Source organism: Jaculus jaculus, chromosome 1, assembly GCF_020740685.1.
Source record: "Jaculus jaculus isolate mJacJac1 chromosome 1, mJacJac1.mat.Y.cur, whole genome shotgun sequence".
NCBI lineage: Eukaryota > Metazoa > Chordata > Mammalia > Rodentia > Dipodidae > Jaculus > Jaculus jaculus.
In genome coordinates, this window is record NC_059102.1 from 243,068,224 (window position 1) to 243,090,242 (window position 22,019).

Genomic DNA, 22,019 nt, shown 5'->3' on the forward strand with positions numbered 1-22,019 from the left:
TAGAGGGACCCCATTTTCTAAAGAGATGACCATGAATTTTTTTATATATATATACATATATATTTTGGTTTTGTGAGGTAGGGTCTCACTCTAGCTCAGGCTGACCTGGAATTCACTGTGTAGTCTCAGGGTGGCCTCGAACTCATGGCCATCCTCCTACCTCTGCCTCCTAAGTGCTAGGATTAAAGGCGTGTACCACCACGCCCAGCTTGAAAGAATTTAAACAAAAAATCCTACAGATAGGAATTCCTTAAGGTCTTTGGTGGAACACTTGTGTGCATGACTGGGGGGTGGTGACAGCAGTGAGGTTGGGAGTGACCAAGGGAATGGCTTCTGCAGCTGCCCCTCAGTGGCCTTGTCCTGCCTTGGCCATCCCTGTCCCCACTCTGCTGTTCCCTAGGTTCGCATCTACCTTCTCTTCTGACCCTTCTTCTCTCCTCATTCCTTTCCACTCTTCCAGTCTTCTTGGTCCTTGTTTTCCTTCCTTTCTGCTCAGCAGTGAATTCTGTCACTGTTCTCACCACTTCCAGGTGGAACTGGGATCCGTGCCAGGTAGGATGAAAGACCACGCCCTCGTGGGCTCGAGGTCAGGTGCAGCCAAAGGCTTGCTCTCCCGGAGCCGTGACCCTTCTCCGCTCCTGCCGTCCAGGAGGGCTGTGAGGCATGAGGGTCAAGGGGACCTTCAGAGTTGTTGCTGTCAGATATGAGGTGTCTGTGGCATCGTTATGGAATTCTTCAAGGGAGCAAAGGCGGCGTGGCAATCATATGAACCTGGCAGAAATCTCCACCGTGGAGAACTTGAGATACATACGAGCGGGGCTGGGAAGTGACTCAGCAGGGCAGAGCGCTGTCCCCACAAGCACGAGGGCTTGAGAAGACCTCAGCTCACCCCAAGCACCCCCGTCCAGAGCCGGGCATGGCCGAGCGCTCCTGGTCGCCCAGTCCTGTGGGAAGCGGAGACCAGAGAATCCCAGGCAGTCTCACTGAGCCAGCAGCTCCAGCTTCAATGAGACTCTTGTCTCGAGGAAACAAGCAGAGAAATGAGAGGAGGACATCTGACATTCTTCTCTGGCCTCTGCATACGTGTACATGCTATGCACACACACACTATGCCACACAAACTACACATACATACCAAAAGTGTTTTATATAAAAGTATAGTTATGGGGGCTGGAGAGATGGCTCAGTGGTTGAAGCACTTGCCTGCAAAGCCTAACAACTGGGGTTTGATTCCCCAGCACCCATGTAAAGTTATACACACAAGGTGACACTATATCTGGAGGTCGTTTGCAGTGGCTAGAGGCCCTGGCACACCCAATCCTCTATCTGCCTCTCTCTCATAAGTAAATTAAAAAAAATTTTTTTTCTTTTGGTTTTTTGAGGTAGGGTTTCACTCCAGCTCAGGCTGACCTGGAATTCACTATGTAGTCGCATGGTGACCTTGAACTCACGACAATCCTCCTACCTCTGCCTCCCAAGTGCTGGGATTAAAGGTGTGCGCCACCACGCCCGGCAATAAAATATTTTTTTAAAAAGAAAAGTCTTCAATGAGGGGCTGGAGAGATGGCAAAGCAGTTAAGGTGCCTGCCAGCAAAGCTAAAGGACCCAGGTTTGATTCCCCAGTAACCATTGTAAAGCCAGATGCACGAGATGGCACATGTGTCTGGAGTTCCTTTGCAGTGGCTAGAGGTCCTGGTGTGCCCATCCTTTCTCTCCCTACCTGCCTCTTTCTATTTCTCTCTCAAATAAATAAGTAAAATATTTTTTAAATAAGTCTTTAACGGTCTGGAGATGCTGGCTTAATGATTAAGCGTGCTTTCTGCACAAGCACAAGAGCTTGAGGGAGCCGAGATGACCAGAGTTTAAACCTCCAGAACCCGCGTGAACAGCCAGCCATGTCCACACATGCCTGTAAGCCCAGTCTTGTAGGGCGCAGGGACTGGAGAGTCACTGGAGCATACCGACAACCAGCGAGCTTCAGAAGTGGTAAGAAACTATGGCTTAGATGTTGGTGGAAGAGAAAAAGAGGCCACTTCAGGCAAGCACACCCTGCTACAGGCAAGTGCACGGGACTCTGCAAGGGCACGTACATGTGCAGACAGCGCGCGCACGTGCACACATACACACTCAAAAATAAAGTCTTCAAGAGCTGCTTCCTGTCAGAAGAATAAGACCTAACGCCTCCTGCTGACCTCACTTGTGCCACAAGCTTCTCACTCTTCCTCAAAGACTCTAGTCTGCCCGTGCTTTCCAGTCTCCAGGATCACAGGTGTCTCTGTGGCCCTATCCAGGCTAATTCTTCCTGGAACCCCCTTCCCTTATTTCTCCTCCTGGAGAAGTGCAGTCTTCACATTCCAGTTCAGATGTCATCTTCTCTGTGAAGCCTTCTCCGACTGCCTCCAGAGGGACTCTCCTCCAGCCCGTCTAGCCCCTTGGGTTTTACCTGTCTCTGAAGCCTTCGTCACTCAATTATGTGTCTGCTGACCTCATTTGAGGTCAAATAGTCCCCGAGAAGGTCACAGGGCCTAGAACCTTGTACATGTGTGTCTGTTGGTAGAAACAGGTTGCCTCAAAAACATGTGGTCCCCACTTCATGTTACTTCAGACTTAGTTGGAGCTAGAGGTGGAGGCAAGAAGTCTGGGAAGTGGTTCCTTCCCAACCATTTGGGGTACAAATTGATAGAGGGGAGATATTTGGTCAGGGATCCCCACTTCATCTCTTTCTTCCAACTCCTCCCTTTCTTTGCTTTCATTTGCAGAAAGTCCAGGTAGTGGTCACCGTGCTGGACTACGACAAGCTGGGCAAGAACGAAGCCATCGGCAAGATCTTTGTGGGCAGCAATGCCACTGGCACAGAGCTGAGGCACTGGTCTGACATGCTAGCCAATCCCCGGAGGCCCATTGCCCAGTGGCACTCTCTTAAGCCCGAGGAAGAAGTGGATGCACTTTTGGGCAAGAACAAGTAGGCAGCAGTGGGGGCCACGCGCCCTTCACGGAACTGACCAGATCCAGAGCTATCAATACCTCAGTTATGCGACCTGAGAGGTGTTTTTTTTTTTTTTTCCATTTGTTTGTGGTGTATTCTGTTTTTCTTTCCTTTTTATTTTTTTAAGGACCAATTTCCCTTTGATGACTGCGTGAGGAGAGTCCCCTACGAGGTGAAAGAGAAGCCTGGCTCTGTTCGTTGTCCTCAGAGCTGCCCTTGCTGCATGCCCTATCAAGTTTTCCCCCACTCTCTCAAAGCTTCACTTAAGCCTCACCCTGAACGAGGCCCTGAACTGGCAGAAAGTGGAAGCGATTCCTGGTTTTTGTGGGTTTTGGACCAACAAAATCGCAGCACGTCCTGTTTCCTGACAGTGAAGGCGGCAGTAACTGACAAAAGTGTGTGTGTGTGTGTGTGTGTGTGTGTGTGTGTGTGTGCGTGCGTGCCTGTCTTTGAGTCTCTCTTCACTCCGTGGAATGAGCAATGAACAGAGCCTCTGTGTGAGAAGAGAAGGCTCCTCAGGGACAAGGTGAAGAAAGTCCACTGTCTTTGTGGGACATCTATGGGCTTGGGAACAGGCCAAAGATCCTGGGCAGATGTTGGAAGTTCTCACACCCGTTGTGAGTGGCTGTTTGGAAGGCAGAAGGTGTGGGTACTAATGTGTCCTGAACTAGGACCAGAACCCTTGCTGTTATTATGGACTTCCTCTTGTCACTCATGGTTTTCCCAGAAGTGGGGTTTCTGGGACATTCATAGAAATGAACTATCGGTCAGACTCTTAACAGGGACTGTTGGAGACTGTCAGTCCCGGGATCTCACTCTTGTTGGCAATGAATATCAAACTATGAAGAACCAGAAGTCCCATTGCCTGGAAAGCCTAAAATTAAACTCTTGGATCTTTGCCTTGTCCGGTGGGAAACGGACGCTATCTTCCTCGCCAGAATATAGGCAGTGCAGTTCATTTGCATTTTCTTGGCCATTGTGCTTTTGTTTCTCTTTTCGTTTAAGTGGAAAAACACTGTCTGAAGACAGTGTTATCTGTACAGAGCCCGAGAACTTTAAGAGGAAGGCTTAAATGTTTAGTTTCCCCGAGGTCCAGGTAAGGAGGACATGGTAAGAAGGGGAGGATGGACAGACGGTGATTTCCTGGGATGAGACTGATGGGAATACTGCCTTCTCCCAACTCCCATTCCTGACTTCCTGGACCCTCTGCCCTTGACGCGAGGGGCTTATTTGTAGGTGAGTGGCCCAGGACAACCTGGGAAGAGGCCCCAGCCTTCCGCCCACTTGTCAGAGACACTTCTGTCTAGGAATGCCAGGAACTGAAGGGCGGCGGAGGAGACCTGCTAGGGTTTCGACCCTATGTTCAGTCGTGTCCCATTTCCTTTTTACTGTTTGTCCCCAGAATTGATCAAAAGCCATATATATGTCAGTCAAGTTTGCACTGAATCCCCTTCTAAACTTTCAGCCTGGGCAAGAGTTAGGCCCCCATGTGACCAGAGGTCATCCCTGCTTGTCTCCCTTCCTTTGGCCTCTCTCCTGTCCTTGAAGCTCTCAGGCTTTCGCCATTTCCTTACCATAGAAAACTCACGGCTCCCCGGAAGCCTGCGTGGGGATCACTCTCTTCCTCAACAAGTTTGACAGCACCTCCCTGTCCTGCCCATCAGAACCGCGTCAGCTTCCTGTAGCTGCCCGACATAGATGATGGAGTCAGGCTGCGAGGACCCAGCGTGAAGAAGGCGCAGTGTCCTTGTTTTTTATTGAAACGAGGGATATTTGCTTTTGCTTTGTACTGTTTTGGGGTTGAACCAGGACGTGAGGGAACATCTTCACCAGAAGCAGACCATGACACAGGTTTGGCCTGCCTCTCTTCAGAGAGCCTTCTTCCTGCCAGTGGCTCTTGGGACACTGGAAGTTGCATATTTATACACGGTGTGTGTGTAACAGTGGGAAGGCAGGACTTTGGTAGAATGTTGCAGGACTGTAGGCCACATTCAGAATCCAGGTGGCTGCAGAGTCCCAAGTTCCAGAAGTCACCACACTCTTGTCCCTTCCCCAGAGCTGCGGGGTTTTGGTGCTTTCTCAGGGTCCCTCCCCACACACACTCTCCTCACCCCCACTCCACAAACCTCCCTCACAGGCACTCCTTCCTGGCAATCCTGCCGCGCTCTACGTGCATCGTTTTGCCCTTTACCAGTCCCTTCTCTGCCCGTGAACCTCACCCAGCCACTCCAGAGCCCACACTTTGTCATTCTTCAACAAGAAGGGAAGGGGCATGGCAGGAGCCCCTGTAGTTTGAGTGTCCCTGGGCTTGGAGATGAGAGGTGGATTTTATCCCGTGTCCAGCCTGCCAGGGTGGAGACAGCGTGCAGAGACTTTGCCTCTGGGCACCATGGTGGAGCTGGGGTCCGGGCTGGGGCCACTTGCTCCTTGGGTGACTAGCCATGCAAGTAGACAGTATCTGTCCAGGTCCAGGGGCGAGGCAGGCACGTGCTGATGCTGGGGCTAACGTGACCCAAGCCACAGAGCATCATTCCAGCCCCTCACCGCCATGTAGCTTGATTTCTGGGGATGTCAGGGTCCAGGACTGTGGGCACTACGTAAGACTATGTCAGAGTGTCTGGCTAGTGAGGGTTTCCGGATGCCCCTGGACTGTATTTTCATCTGAAAGTGTGAGCCAGAGAGAGGAAAGTACTTAGTAGAGTTGATTTTTTTTTTTTTTTTTTTTTTTGAGGTAGGATCTCACTCTAGTCCAGCCTGAACTCACTCTGTAATCTCAGACTGGCCTTGAACTCCCAGCAATCCTCCTGCCTCTGCCTCCCAAGTGTTGGGATTAAAAGTGGTGCACCACCACACCTGGCTTTTTTTTTTTTTTTTCTCAAGGTTCTGAGACCATGAAAATCCAAACCCATTTCCACTCAGAAACCAGGGACAAGGCCTGAAGGCTTCCTGAGGAAAACTAGTTCTACCATTTTATGGGCAGATTTTGAGACCTTGGAAAGGGCGGGGAGCCCCAAACTGGGAGTGGGTGCTCTGTATCACAAAAAAGCAATATTCCTAGAGTCCCTTGGCTAATGCCAATAGCAGAGCAGGCCCCTGGTCTGTCTTTGTGAGACACTAACACGTAGTTTGTGTCTTTGTAGAATCAGTTTACAGTGATTTTGCTGATCCCAAGGTTTCAGTGAGAAGAGATTCCTGTAGGCCTCCTGTGTGTAAAGCCAGCTTTTGTAAACCTGTCTCCATGCCATGGAGTAGAGCAGAGAGGGAGAAAATCCTGTTCGTTTAATATCCTAGGCCAATTTTTGAGGTTAAGTCCCGGGTCTCACTGAACGCTGTACAGAAAGAAGAGAGCCTGTCCCCGAGGGGCATATATATTGGAGATTTTATATATATATATATATATTGAAATTATCACCCACCCCCTGAAGGTAGGAAGAGACTGAGCTTCCTTCATATCCTCGTATCTCCCTACCACAATTGGTGGCAGATGCAGAAAAGTCCCAAGTCCTGATCCTGGGGGCCCAGAGTCTCAGGATGGCTAATGGATTTGGCAAACAAAAATACAGGATGCTCAGTTAAACTTGTATTTCAGGTAAACAACAAATATTGAAATATTAGTATATCCTAGGCACTGTGGTATTAAACAGTGGTGTATTGTTTTATTTGAAAGTCAGATGTAAATGGACATCCTGTTGTGTCTGGCACACCTACCCTGTGGCTACTTCTCCCCTCTTCCCCTCCTCCTCCTCGGTCTCCATCTCCAGGGGCCAGAGGTTGGTTACAATGGATTTGATTTAGCCTGTTATTTGAACTGCAATATTGAGAAGGGGACACTGTGACTTGAAGCTACATGAATATACTTTATTTTTTAAGCAACAACAAAACAAGAACCTTCAGAAGCCATCGAGCCTCATCCGACCCCCTCCACGTGCATTTAGGAGTATCTGAAAGAAGATAGCTATCTATACCCATACAGAATCTTGTTTAATCCAGATGCATGTCTGCAACTTTGTAAATAGCCGCATGGCCGTGCTGAGAGTGCTGTCCATCTCCCCACCTCACACCCATTTTCTAGACGGGGCAAGGCTGCTTCCTTGATTCAGTGTTGTGCAATGTCTTTGTCCCTCTCTACCTCCCCCTGTGGGAAAATCTGTGATGGGATCCATTGGGAGGGAGTGGGTTTCTGGTCCTGGTGCCAGCCCTGTTCAAGGAAGATGCTGCAGGACACTGTGGCCCTAAAGACAAGTCTGCTACACGTCCGTCTGCAGGGCCACCCCCTGAGGCATGGCCCCCTCTGTTCAGCCTGGTGTCTGGTGTCCCACTGTTGCTCCTGTGTCCCATGTTTGTGGTGTGGTTCCTTTCCTCCCACTGTCTGAATTAACTGAAAAGCCATAAAGGGGCCTCCTGCTCCTCCCAGGAGCCCTCCTGTCCCTCCGACTGGCTTCCCATGGAGCACTTATGAAAGTGCTCACCTGGTGTCACCCCCCCTCCCCATCCTTCAGCCCTTGCCATGTGAGCAGTGTCCAGGGCCTCTGGTGGGACCTCGGGAGATGTTCTGGCTGGCTTTCTGGACCCAGGTCTGACAGTGTGACTCTTTTCCCGCCTGACTGTGGACAGGGCAGTGGTGGGGACTCCATGGCTGGGGTTCTTTCCTGGGGGGGGGTCTGATAGAGCCACAGGGTTTTCAGAAATAGTGGGCAGTTCAGTCTGTTAAGGTTCCCGTCAGCCACAGAACCAGCCCTGCCTACTTAGCACTGGCTGGTCAGGGCCCATGGATGGCCATGGGGGGCTCCATGGGAAAACCTCCTCCTACTTCCACTTGTGGCCTGACAGCATCATAAAAGCCGGGTGGGAGGGGCAGATGTGGATGTGAGCACTGGGTTTGATCCACACGTCAGCTCCCAGGACAGGGTTAGCTGGCATGCCAAGGAGTATACAGGTAGGTGGGCGGAAGGGATGAGATGCCTTAGGTCCCCAGTTATAGTGCTGGACTGCAGCCCCGGGCCCCCCCAGGACTCCCAAGAAGGCAGGTAATACACGTGACCAAGCCAGGAGGCTTTAGGCAGGAGAACTTGAGGATCAGGTTAAGTGTAGTACACAAGGCCAGAGGCAGCAAAGTGAACTCTGCCCTTTACAAGCCATGCTACATGAGTGCATCCAAGTCCCAGGGACCTTTGTTCTGGGGACACAACAAGGGATGAGGGAAAGTGGAGGGCACCCTTTCAGAGCAGGCTGGGGTCAACACCGTGGGGCTCTACCACTCTTGACAGAGTGGAAGGAGGCCCTGACGAGGTGGTAGGGAGAATGTGGGACACCGGGATCTCACCTCCATTTTCCTCAGCAATCGGGACTTTAGGGGAATGACCTAGAAACCTGACCATCCTGCCCTGATTCCTGCTCATTTAAGGACTTGATTTGCTGCTTCCTGAAAACCCTGAGACCAGAAACTTTCAAAACTAGGGCTAGGGCCTAGCCTGGCTCAAGCATCCCTGGAATGCATCGGCCCCACCAGGAGCCCTCCCTGTCTTCCTAGAAAAGACACATGTAGCCCTCCCCCACCTGCTTGGCTATGCTCTCCACCCCCTTATGTGGACTCTGTTGTTCCTGTCTGATCTCTTGTCAAATTGTTATTTTGTAACGAGCTGTCTCTCCTTATTAAAGAAAAGAGCTGAAAGAAACCTGGGGGTGGGGGGTGTCTCTACTTGTTTTTATTCCACCAGGGTAAAGGGGTGGGGAGGCAGGAGCTGCCCCAGAGCAGAGCTGATTCTAAGGCTCCAGCCTCTGGACCAGCAGGTCTTTAGGGGTGCCCCCAGCCTGTTTTCTTCTGGGTCTGGGCACTCTGGAGGGTGGTGGGTACACAGAGCCTCATGACAGAAGACATGTCAGTGCCTGAGGCCTTGTGCTGGGAACCATCCTCTTGAGAGGCTAGGGACTAGCCCACATTCTTGAAATTTCTCCAGAAGACCTGGGTTTAGGACTAGCCATTATCTGAGCCTCACAGAAGAGAGACCAACCCTAGGGTATGGATGGTCACAAAGTGAGACTATAGTCTGGAATCTCCCATTGCAAAGAAGCTGTATGTCTTGATTTACAAGGCAGACAGGAGGAACCAGTGTTCAGGCTTCTGACTGCTTCGGGCAGAAGTAGGGACAGAATGGCCAAGATCAGGAAAGGGTTAACCTGCCTTTTAGGTTCTCATCCCTGCAAAGACAGGACAGCGTGCCACTTCAATGAGCACATAGACGTCTAAGACCACCATGGGTTAGACATGTGCTTCCTGACAGGTCCACATCCAAGATGGGGTGGGGGCAAGACCCTGGATCCTCCAGTTTATCTGCCATCTTGCTGCTTTAGTTCCGGGGGGGGGGGAGGGCGGGGGGCTGGGTGACCATGGTGCACGCACAGAACCTGGTGAGAATGAGGGCTCCTTGCTCTGGGCAGGGAGATAGGCACATTATCCTTCCCCGGGGAGGGCTATGCGCCCCATAACCACTAGGTGGCACTGTCTCTTCAGACTCCAGGCAGCCAGCAGTGGAGGCAGAAATGATGTTCGTGGTGGAAGGAACTTCTTTTCCTCTGTTTGTAGGCCCCAGGACAGGTCTGAACTCTTCAACCGTGACATCATATATGTTTGTTCTGCTGCTGCTTGAGCTACAAAACAGCTGGATGACAGCAGGGGAGAAGAATCTTCGCTCCCTGACCTCCCTTTGAGTCAGTGGCCGGGGATTTCCGCTTGGCAGAACACAAGGCTGAACAGTGCCAGCGATGTGCTGGCTGCGTGGAGAGAGCAGACCCCAGGCCTGGCCACCCACCCACAAACCCTGCCAGGGGGCCTGCGCAGCGAGCTCCTCCCTGGGCCGGGCTCTGCCTGGAGTTTAGATTTAACCTCCACCCCCAATTCAGTTGTATATGTGGTTTGGAACTAGGGCATAGTTTTGGATCTGCAGAATCAAACACGACCTAAGGAAAACCCTGCTCTGTCAGCAGATGAGGGTGTTGCCGGCAGCCCTCACGGGCCCCTTGAAACCAGCTATCGGACCCTAACTTTCCTAGTTAGGGCGGTGTTAGTAGGCGCTGAAGTGGACTCAGCACGTGTTGTGTGCCCTTGCCTTCTGCCTCGTCGTCACTGGGAACCTGGGTTTCTTGTAGCTGTCCAGAACCCTCAATCTAGGCTTTTCCTTGGCCTGGCCCATCCAGGAAACCTGTCCTTACGAGATGCTACAAACTGGTTGTCCATGACATAGACCTCTGAGTCAGTGGAAAATGTGGGGCTTCTAGATAAGGCCCGTGGGTGTTGATAAATATGAGATTTTACCAATCCCATTGCACAAAGTTAAAACACAGTTTTATTTACTCATTTATAAATACTGTTGTGTTTACAGGCATCATATAGATGTGAATATTACTATTCCCAAACTTTCAAACACAGAATACTTAATACTATATAACAATCAGTAAAACAAAATCATCCATGTCAGGGTTGAAAGGCCACTCAAAATTGCATAAAAATACATTCAGCTCACAGAGAGCCTGGCTCCCCCTCGGGGCCCTCCTGCAGGTGTACTTACCATGACTGAAGCTAGCCCCTAACACGCAGCTGACAGGTACATCTGGTGCACTGAGTGTGGTGGAAGTAAGGTGAGCAGGGTGGAAAAACACAAAACGCTATTAAAATGGGACAGGTTGGGGAGGAGGAAGCATGAAGGGAGGAAAACCATACAGCCAAGGGCAGGCTCTGAGATGCTCAACTGAGAACAGCCACATCTTCTCCTAGCAGAGGAAGGCAAGGGAGACAATACCTTCCAAGGGCTCAAGGAACACTGGCTAGAGGAGGAGGGGCACACCCTTCCAGAACCCTCTTCTATCCCTGCACAAGCCTCCTAGTGCCTTTACCTCCAAATGTTCTTTACCCAGCTCCTCCCTATCAGGGAGGGCGGGAGCACATATCAAGGAGACATACGCTTGCACAGAGTCAAGCCGTCCTTGCCCTTGTCCAAATCTGTAGTCTGACCCTCAGTTCTGGTTTCAGGAGCAAGTCAGAGGCTCTTCATGAGGCTCCCGGTCAGTGTGCCAGTCCTGGATCCTCTTTCCTACCAGGCAGGTGTCACCTGGTACAGCAACACTGTCTTAAGCTGGAACCAGTCACACCTCTCAGGTCAAAGCTGGAATGAGTCAGACATGGCTACCCACAGCCTCCTCAGCCAGGTTATGGATGAATCATCCAGTCTTGCAAGTCAAAACTTGTCTCTGAGGGGCCATTAGCATAGCCAGGAAGCCTTGAAAGTGGAAAAGGGGCTGGTGGCGGTGGTGGTGGCGGTGGGGTGTTGGCATCAGAAAATCCTCCTGGAATCTTGACTGGTTAGTGGAAAACTTCTTTTCTCAAGCACCATCATGTCCAAATTTGGAAGCAAGACATAAAAGAACGTGGAGGGAGGTGAAGGAAAAAGGAAGGCTATGCTTACTTTGGAAAGACATAAGAGCATCCTGATGTCACCTTAAGAGGCCACCCAAGTAAAATCTCATTAGGGAAGAATTTAGAGGAGAAATAACCAAATATCACTCTGGTGCATTCATGTCCAAAGGATGAGTGAGGAAGGGCTCAGAGATAAAGTCCTTTGGGAAATTGGAAGGGAGATGGAAGAGCAAAAGATACAAACGAAGTGAATACTACAGCTGGGTAAACTGGTTTCAGAGCTCTCATTTCTAATTAAGAAAATGCCAGGCCTTATTCTGAAATGTCCAGGCTGGAAAGCCTGTGCAGGTATTCAGAATAGAAGAGTCCTCACCTTGCCAAGCCTTCTTAGTCAAGGCCAGAACCTGCGTCAGTGCCATGGGCTTGAGCTGCCCCTCCTCCACCTACTTCTAGCGCTGGGTTTCAAGGCACACCTCGGCCCAAATTCTAACCCCCAGCCACAGTTCTCAAGAAGACATGGGTGCAACTTCTTTCAGCATGTAGCTGCCAGTCAAGAGCCCTCTTGTTTTACCTCAGCCCTCAGAAACCACCTCATTCCTTACAGCTGTGACAATGACAGTTCCTGAGCTATAATGGAGTTGATCTATTTTTCCAATCTAATCAGAACAGAGAACAGAATCAATAGCTATACCTGACAGGGCCGACTGCTTGTGAGCAGTGTCGATACCCATTAGGGTAGCTGATAAAATCTCTGCTCCACTGGGGCAGAGGGATGAAGTCCACAGGGAGAGTCACTCCCAGGGCTCACAGCCTCCATCCTGCTCTACCTTCAAGGCCACTGCCTCTGCCTTTTGCCCAGCACAGCACCTAAGCTGTCTATTTCTGGGTGTTGGCCCTTTACCCACACTCCAACTTGGGCCTACAGGAATCCAGGAGAGCTGGGCGCTCTTTTGTACAATGTGACTATGGTGCCTGGAAACACTGCTTTCATAGTCTCCTCTATGGATCTGCTTCCAATGAAAGACCACTTTGAACAGCACCAGAATCTGAGAGCTTAGCACCTAGAGGAGAGCTCAATTGAACTAAAGATTGAGGTTTTTTCACTGAGGAAAAGTCTCTTGCTTTTCAAGGTAGCGTTCAAGATTAAGAAACAGCTGGTGCTAAGCAGAAATGTAATTAGTCTCCTGTTTGGGTGTTGAAAGCCAGAGCAGATCACGTATCACGTTCGAGACAGCTGGAGAGAGGTGGTTGAGAAACCTATGAAGCAGCAGCTCTCGTTCCTATTCAATCAATTTGTCCAAGGGCCAAGGGCTGCCCTCAACAAGCCACTTTCTATCCTCCCTGAGCTCCAAACTCCACCTCTGCAGGTTTTAATACCTTTACCAGACCATTTGAGGGAGAACAATCGCAACACTATTCAATTACCCTCAATATTAAACTCACTCTCTAACAAGGATGAGAAGTCAACCTTGACAAGCTGATTAAACAGTGAATCTAGATGAATACAAGACTTTTTGGTCTTGAATACTGAAGTTAGAAGGAATTTTGAAGCAGAAATTCTGAGTGTAAGAAATGTTCTGATATTCCTAAGAATAATCACAGAAACTTAAGTCAACAGGGTCATTTCAGATCGTCTTGCCCAAGGTCACATAATTAAACAGAAGAGTTGGTCTTGGACTCTCAGGGCCTTATTCATGAATGCACCTTATTCCGCCCTGAAAGCCACCTTATTGGGTCACAGGAACCCACATCAAAGGTCTGTGCCTGTCTTAAAATAGAATGTTAACCAACATCTGTAGCTATATTTCTGACAATGGTATACAAGTCATGGGGCCCTGGTGGTCCCAGGAGGGAAGGACAGTAGGGCCCCTGCAGTTCCCTGCAGGAAACCATACTGGAACCTGGGGCTCACCAGTTGAGTAGAACTAGGTGCCCCCTTTCCGCTAATGGGTAGAGCCGCCTGAGAGCAACCAGCAACGTTTACCCTGTACCTTCTTCCCCAGGTTTCTGCTCACCCAGCCCCTCCTGATGCATGCCAGCCCCGCGCCGTCAGGACCTTCAGTGCAGTGACTCGCGACAGAAACACTGGCCTTTCTCTGAGAGTTGACTGTGGCTAGAAGGGCTACAAATGGGCCTAACCTAGCCAAGCCTGTGAGGATTCTTTCTTTCTCGTCTCTGGCTCAGGAGACCCTCCTGGTGGAAACAGCTCGTAGTTCACACAGGGTTTCTGTGGGATGTTAACCTCCGTAACTCTTGAGTGGAACCCACTAGTGGCCTCTAAGAACAACTCATCATGTAAGTCTCCTTAAAGGGCTTGAGGCACAGAACCAGCAAAGTCAAGAAGAGAAACAATCTCATAGCGGGATAGTCAGGGAGGTCTAGGGAAGTGCAAACTGAGATTTAGTGTTCTGAACAGGCCCAGGATATATGTGTTGGTCAGAGTCTTTGGTGGCAGCACCCTGATGTACGCATAACCCTTACCTTAGGGACCTGACAGGGCTAGAAGTCACCTCATTCAGGAGCTGCAGGTGTAGCTCAGCCACCTCTGAAAGATAAAGAGACCAACTCTGACTAGAGAACCTCTGCAATGGCGCAGCCACTACTCCCAAAGGTGTGGCTTGGTTACTCAGTGACAGAGCTGAGCCCTGCAGAGCTGGCAGGCAGCTTGCGCTGGTTTGCGCAACCTGTGCTGCCAGGGTGCTCACAAGTACCAGGCCAGGAGGTGAAGATGGGCATCTGTGGCCACTGGGGAGGCCTGTCCATGGTATGCAATGGCTAAGCAGCCCGGGAAAAGACCACCTGGGCTTATAGTACCCAGAGAACAGCTGGCTATCAGAAGGCCTAAACCACCACCTTCTTGAGTCAATATGGTTGTGATAAGATGGAGTTTTCTTCTCTGGAAGAAATCACAATTCAGAATGTTATCTAATAAAATTAATGCCTGAAATTACCTAGAACTTACACTTTCATGAATTCTTGGTCATAAAATCCAGTATACCTGAGATTGCCAAGCTTGTAAATGTCTTTACAAGTGAATAAGGAGAACTTCCTGGCAAGAAGCGGCATCCTTTAACATACAAGGGCAGCAGGGTGTAATGCCAGTCTAACGAGTTTTGAGAACCTGTGCCCTACACTTCAAAAGGTACAGAGAGATGAAAGAGAGTTCTCTGTAATGCCTTTTCCTGGTCTATGTAGTGGAAGAGGTTCAAAATGTTTTCCTGATAATCCCATTTTCAGTTGCTGACAATGACACAGCACCCTCATTTCTCCCTACATCCCCTACATCAAAGTGTGTCAGGAGAATCAATCAGCACCTGAGCGTCCTTTCCCTAGTAAGAAGGAAATGCCGCCACAGCAGAAGATACGAACTCTCATTCTAACTTAGCATCCTCTAGGAACTGAGTTTCCCGTGTCCCATGATAATACAGAGGTTCGAAAGGATCAGCTTCTACAGAAAAATGGGTGGAGCTGGAAAAGAGAATCATGAATATGCTAAAAGTGGGGCTTTGTAGGACGAAGAATGGCTTCTGTTCTGTAACTGGGATTCTGAGCTACAGCTGCTGGTTCAGGAGCATGTAACGTTTCCAAGGGCCCCAGAGGATGATATTGCCATTTGCAGGAAAGGAGCTAACAGAGGTAGTGCGTGTTGTAGAGAGTGACCCACACCCAGCACTGACCATCACTGGCAACCTCAAAATAACGACCTGATCACGCAAAAGGAGACAATGGATAAAACTTACAGAAAGCAAATACTGTGCCCATTACTATTAAATTATCACTGGGAACTAACAGTTTAATTGTGTGCTAGAATTATGGAGTACTCTATGTTGGGGCATGATAGTCTAAAAGGCTGTCTTTATCTATAGGGTATCAGCCAGGATGTGACAGGTATAAAAAGCATGCTACTTGAGGAGCGACTGAAGAGACTAGGAAAGGAGAGACCACCAACCACACATAAGGAAAAAGCTGTCTTGGCAGGAAGTAGGCCGACTTTGGCTTGTGTTAGCAAAGACTCTCATTGTTAGAGCTGCCCAATCTTTGGGTAATAAATGCATAGCCATGAGCAGGTAAGCGACACGGGTCAAAGCTGTGGCAGCAGGGGTCCCTGTGACACTACAGAAACTGGGCCAAATAATCACTGGGCCTTGCCACTCTAAGCTTCCATGATTCCCATCATGGGCTGAAACCTCACCCTTTTCAACCTCTCCAGTTGGTTTCTAGAAAGGTCAGTGTCAGTCCCCTAAATCTAACCACCAGAAACAAAGCTACCACTGTCTGTACAGTGTAAGCACCATGTTCCAAGTGTCCTCAGATGCTCTCACCATATCTTTCCAGCCTACTTCCATTCTCCAGTCCAGCTCAACAATCTGCCCCATCACCTCTCAGGCCTCCTTGCAATGACTTCATTCTTCATCAGGAACAGGTGCCAGAGTGGACAGGAAAACAAGGTCAAGGGAGGTGAGGCAGACTGGGGTAATCAAGGCTCACATTTCCTTTCCCACTTTTCTCCAGGTTGGGTCTTACTATATAGCCTAGGCTGGCCTCAAACTCATGATTATTTTTTCTCAGCTTCCAAGTGCTGGGATTTCAGCACGGCACTCTGCCTAGTCCAGGTTTTCTAGGAAAGTAAGTCCATCTTGCAGTAGGGAGACGAGTGGGAGACATGAGCAATGGGCTAACGTGCCATGGTCCAGCTTTTCAAGGACAAGGGTCATGGTGACAGCACTAAGCACCAGACTGATGATTTTCCATAATGGCCAAAGACAACCAAGGTCAGGAGCTCTGTCCCGGCTTTTGCAACGTTGCTAAGGAGGCTGGGAGAGACAGTAGAAGGAGAGAAAGGAAAAGGGCAAGTGAGGGCAGGGTTATCTGAATGATGCAGAAAGGGAGGAACTCTGGGGTGGGGAGAAGACTAATCAGGGATGTTATTGGGTTATTGATAGAAAAAATGAAAACTAGTTCCTGAGAGGTGACACATACAGCGCCTTGACAGAGTCACAGTCACCTTGAACTCTAAGCAAACATAGCATTAGAGGCAGTCGAGTGATTTCTTCCACATTCTGCCCTTTCTCTTGGCACTCCAGACAGGGACTTGGAGTGGTGACCGCAAGACTCTATCAGACAGCAGTGGGCCAAACTCTTACATGTTTGGACCAAAACCAATGTGGACAAAGCAGCAGAAACTAGGGGCTCCGCAGCTTAGCTTGGTGTACTCCACAAGGCCTTCTCCAGACGGCTCACATGATCACAATCATGCTTCAGTTTAAACTGCCATAAAACTTGGGAGGTGGGTGTGAGGGCAATGAGACACTGAGAGTGCACAGAAAATGGACAGTGCCGAGGAGGTGACTGCAGAGGGTCAGGAAGAAGTGTCCTTCCTCCAAAACATTCAGTGCTTTTGAATGGAAGGCCATGGCTGGACAAGGGGGCAGGGCAGCCATGCTGTCCCTCCTCTTCACAAGAAGCCTAGTCTACTTGGACAGTTTGCTGATGACTCTGATGAGGGCACCATTTTCATCTTTCAGCCTCTGGTTGTCGGACTTCAGTTCTGTTAACACCTGCAGTGCCAGAGGGAAAGGTGGGTTAGAGCTTGGCACAACTGCTTCCTCTACCCTCCCAGACCAGGCCAGGCCAGCAGTGAGCAGAGCCTCTTCAGACAGTGTGTGTGATGAGCTGTCACCACCCTTTGCTCAGGACGAGATCCCCTTGATTCTTCTTACTGGGTTGTTAACATAAATATTTGGGGAGACTACGGCTCCTCACCTTCTGAGACAGCTTCGTCTTCCACACAGCCTATCTTTCTATTCTGTTGCATCAGTAGCTATTTGCAATTGTCCCTGCCCTTGAACTCACCTCTAGCCTAGAAAAGTAGGGGAGAGCGCCAAAGTAGGCTGGTGAGGCCATGGGGAAGGAATTCAGGAAGGAGTCACAGAGGAAGTGACTTGTAAGAGTTAAAAGAGGACACTGCTTCATGCTCCACAGAAAAACACCACAAGATGCAGGCTGAGGTACAGAACCTGGTTGTTTTGCCATGTGCCACGGTGACTTACGGGTTCTTCTTCTGGTGCCTTTGGTGATTAGAATCCACTCACATTCTTACTGGTCATACTATACACATCTGCCTTCAACATTGACACCCAGGGAACTTACAGATATGGTTAAGACAAACACTAGCCATGTATTTATTTTTCCCCTGATAGTTATTAAGAGGCAACAAGAGGCCATATTCATAGCTTAGGGAATGTTATAATTCTAGAAAGCACATGTTTATGTAGGAAAGGAGCGGTGGAGTTTCAGTCTAGCAATACTGTCATCTTGGAATATGACATACAGTATTGCTCAACTTGTGGCACAAAGGAAAAACAAGCCCCAGCTTGGATATCCAAGTCTTATTATGTGACCGGGCACTTGACAGATGCTATACATCTGAAAACTCTTAACGAGCCACAGTTATGTGGGAGCCTGGCTGGTAGCAAGACTTAGGTTAGAAGGTAAGTGTATTTTCACAGTGAAGGGTCTAGAAATCTGTCCTCGTCTGTCATGCAGATACCCTTTCACTGATCAGCTATTTAAAGCCCACAGGATCCATATGACAGGCAATGCTCCCAGAAACGAGTAGATTGGGTTGAGGAGTCCCGAGGCCTATTTAATTATAGCTCTTGGCTCTTCCATTAACTAGGGAATCTGAAATGTACCTCAATAAATACAATCTTTGCTTCCTCAATCTTGCAAGGGAGATGCAAGTTAAACATTTTTGTTTTTCAAGGTAGGGTCTCACTCTAGCTCAGGCTGACCTGGAATTTACTATGTAGTCTCAGGATGTCCTTGAACTCACAGTGATCCTCCTACCTCTCTGCCTCCCGAGTGCTGGGATTACAGGTGTGCGCCACCACACCCAGCACAAGTTAAACTTTTAAGTGTGTGTGTGTGTGTGTGTGTGTGTGTGTGTATGCACAAATACAGAAAGAATTAACATCAGGGAACCAAGGAAAAATACCATCTACAATGTAAGAGGCTCAGCCTCAGGGACCTGTGATGCAGCTGCATCCTGAATTCTACAAATGAGGATGGTCTTCCATAGCTCGTCCATGGCGCTCTGCTAGTTAACTGGTAATGATGAAACTGTGCCCACTGTGTCCAACTCAAGAGAGTTCATTACAGGTGGGGTGGAAAACAAAACACCAAAACTGTTGTAACTTAGAAATAAACTCTGGTTTCTTCACTATTATTAATGACCTGTATTACCTTAGGACAACAACTTGCCTTCTCTGCATTTCTAAAAGAAGAATAATTCTGCCCTATTCCCTCATGAGACAGGCCTCTGAGAGGCTGACAGGAGAAGCATGTGAAGCGTGTCGGTGTCTACAATGGGCTTTGTAATACCGAGCACCCCCATAATCACTCTGAGTTTTCCCATGGTTATGAGAAAGCAGGAAAATAATCTATAAATTTTGCTAAGAATATAATCCAGACTATATTAAAGATTCAGACTTTTGACCCTGACTCTCCTCCTTCCAACTCAATCAAGGAAGCTCTGGCTACTTTCTTTCATGCCTCTATCCCTGTAGCCCTGTGCTCAGTAAGTCAGTTCAGGAAGATTTCTTTTCTTTTTAGCCAGCCCAGGGTGGCCACAGGTGCTTTACCTTCTTGTCTCCTCTGTGACACTGTAGGCCGGGCCCCAGGGCTACAGTGTAGTGAGGCTGGGAAAATCTATCCCCAAGAGGGCGAAGAAGCTCTATAAAGCAGTTTTATTTATTTGAGAGAGAGTGGGGGTTGGGGGGATGGGGTGCACCAGGGCCTCCAGCCACTGTGAATGAACTTCAGACACGTGCGCTCCCTTGTGTATCTGGCTAACGTGGGTCCTGGGGAACCGAACCTGGGTCCTTTGGCTTTGCAGACAAACACCTTAACCGCTAAGCCATCTCTCCAGCCCTGAATTGCATTTTAATGCTGAACAGCAGCTGGTCAGAACTGAAGTGTCTTTTAACATAACTTGTTGAGCTTTGGTGATTTTTTCCACATTAAGAACTCAATTCTTTGGGGGGAAAATGTTGGACAATTTCACAGCTGTAACATGCTACAACTGACATCTTAAGGGAGTGTCCAAAAGTACCAGAAGTGGAATGTAACAATCAGAGCACGCATCAACTTTGCTCTCTAAAGAGAGGGGAAATGAGCAGTGTTATCTGATATTAACTTGAAGTTAAAGTATGATTAAGCAAGAACATATGTAAAAGTACTATATAAGTATGAGGTTTAATAAAGCTATCATTTTAACTCTTTGGACTCCAGCTACTTAATTTGTAAATTTCCATCCTACCACAGTTTGATGTTAAGATACCTTGGACAAACAAAAACACTAAACCTATGTTTTCTCAAATACTGCTTCTTACAGTCTGGGATGGGGACGGTGCTGGAGAGGAAGGGGACTTGGGATTTTGAAGCACAGAGAGCATAAGGGCAAGGCCTCATGACAGCCTTGCCTGAGCTCCCCTGCCTGTGACTCTCTGAGGCTCTCCCTCCTCTGCTGCTAGTGCCGGCCGGGGCTGTGTGCTGGGATGAGACAGAGTCTCCAGGGGACTACTGAATGGGGGAGGGAGGACACAGAAAAATCTCTTGATGACACTGCCAGTTTGGATTCATTATCCAATCTCTCCTTCCGGCAGGGGTCAGTCAGCAATCTTTGCTGTCAAGAGCCAGACAGTGTCAGGGTCTGCGGGCCACAAAGTCTCTGCTGCAGCTACGACTCCATTCTGTGGCTGAAGCTCAGCAGCCTAAACATAATGATCATGCGGAAATCAAAAGGCAGGCCTTGCCTCCAATAAATCTTAATTTCTGAGCATCAAAGTTTGAATTCCAAATAATGTATTGATGAAACAATAATCTCATGAGTTCTTCTGTGATAATTGGTATGGCTCACGGCTGTAGCAGTGGGCCATAGCTTGCTATCTGCTGCAGGTTCTGCCAGGCAACGGCATTTTTCTGTAGTGGCACAATCTTCTGCCAGGTAAACACTGCCTGGAAGGTAACCTTAGGGGAAGCCAAGTGCTGAGACGGCAGGATGCTGTCCTTCCCTGTGTGCCGCAATGCTGGGGCACACTATACTCGCTCCACACATCCTTCCCACATTATTTAGGCCATATGCTCAACAAATGGCTAAGCTGTGCCAAATATGCAGATGGCTTAAGCCACGGACAGTGCTGGAGAGCAGAGGTTCTGGAACCTAACACAGTCTGTTTAAATTTTTGTTCAAATACTTAGTCTCTGAGTGACCTTGGACAAGTTTCTTAATCTGTGACCTGTTTTTTAAATATATACAACGGTTCCAAGGACTCACTAAACATGGATCGTAATAAATGACAACTGTTATCATGGTAATTAACTAATGAAAGAATGAGATCTAGTTTTGCTTCATACCCTATGCTGTCTTGCAACAAACTGGGATACTAAAAATAACTGGGACATCTATTTTATCCTAAGTCAAATCTTCTGGATTCCCTTAGTGTGTATACACAAATATCAAGGGTCCTGTGCGAACTAGACACACGCTCCAACACAGAGCTATACCTCAGTGTCCTTGCCAGAAATCGTGAAGCTATTTCTTCCAATCTCTTGTATGTGTGTGTATGCATGACGGGGGTGTGTGCAGATGAGAAGAACCCTGGGGTCAGTGCCCCGTGTTTGAGGCACGGACTCTTGTTTGCCACTGTGCGTGCCAGGCCAGCTGCCCTGTAAGCTTCTGAGGCTTCTCCTGCCTCTACCTCCCCTCTGACTCAGGTGTACTGGGGTCACAGCCATGGGGTTTACAGCTTTACACAGGGTCTGCAGACCCAACTCAGGCCTTTACACTCACATGGCAAGTGCTTTACCCACGGAGCCAATCTTCAGTCCTTGAGGCTAACTTTAAAGCAGAGTTTGGAACTAATACGGGCTGCTAACTTCCAGGCCTTCCCTTTCAATTTTCTTCCTGTCTGAGCAGGATATTAGCTCACCCCTTATAGTAATTTGGGTGCTTCAGTTCTAGTGGGTCTTAGTTGCCAGCTACTGACCCTGAAGGCAAAAGCAAATAGGCAGAAAAAAGAATAGGCCTTAGTCAAGACTAATTAGATTGTTGCTAAAAATTAAAATCTCATTTCAGAGAAGTGGTGACCCCATCACACTATCTTGGGATAGAAAAACAAACTGCTTGTGAGCTTGTCTTTCAGATCCACAGCCAGGAGAAGGTTCCAGTTTGCCAAAAATTTGTTTTTTGGGGGGGGAGGTAGTGTGTTCTTGGTTGAAAATAAATCCCTGCTCTCTGTTTCACTGCCTGTCATCTCCTTTGCAAAGCCAGCTCCATTAAGAGGGGCCTCACTATTTGAGAGTGTCATTTATACAGGCTATATTCTGCCTCAAGACCCACACACTCAGGGCGGGAAAAGGACACATCCCTAGGGTCAGGAGATTTGCAACAGGGATGAAAGAAATGCTTCCTAAAGAGGAAGAAGAAAGCCCAGGCACTGCAGGAGGAGGCCAAGAATGCTTATCTAATTCTGCTCCAATGGTGAGATGGAGGGTGCTTTTGCTGGCAGCAGAAGCTGGGCTGGGGAAGCTCTGGCCTTTAGGCCTAGTCCTCTCTACCCA

General features: G+C 48.8%; 2 protein-coding genes across 9 annotated transcripts in view; one reads left to right on the plus strand and one right to left on the minus strand.

Moving 5' to 3' along the window:
* Positions 1-5,704, plus strand: part of Syt2 (synaptotagmin 2) — a 48,758-nt gene extending 43,054 nt beyond the window's left edge. For both annotated transcript variants that reach the window (XM_045144235.1, XM_004670707.2), the window contains exon 9: positions 2,760-5,704. In XM_045144235.1, coding sequence (XP_045000170.1) covers positions 2,760-2,966 — 207 coding nt within the window. In that variant the 3' untranslated portion in view covers positions 2,967-5,704. The remainder of the gene's footprint in view (positions 1-2,759) is intronic.
* Positions 5,705-10,306: 4,602 nt separating this feature from the next.
* Positions 10,307-22,019, minus strand: part of Ppp1r12b (protein phosphatase 1 regulatory subunit 12B) — a 262,444-nt gene continuing 250,731 nt past the window's right edge. For all 7 annotated transcript variants that reach the window (XM_045142101.1, XM_045142099.1, XM_004670705.2 and 4 more), the window contains one exon: positions 10,307-16,954. In XM_045142101.1, the coding sequence (XP_044998036.1) occupies positions 16,868-16,954 (87 nt within the window). In that variant the 3' untranslated portion in view covers positions 10,307-16,867. The remainder of the gene's footprint in view (positions 16,955-22,019) is intronic.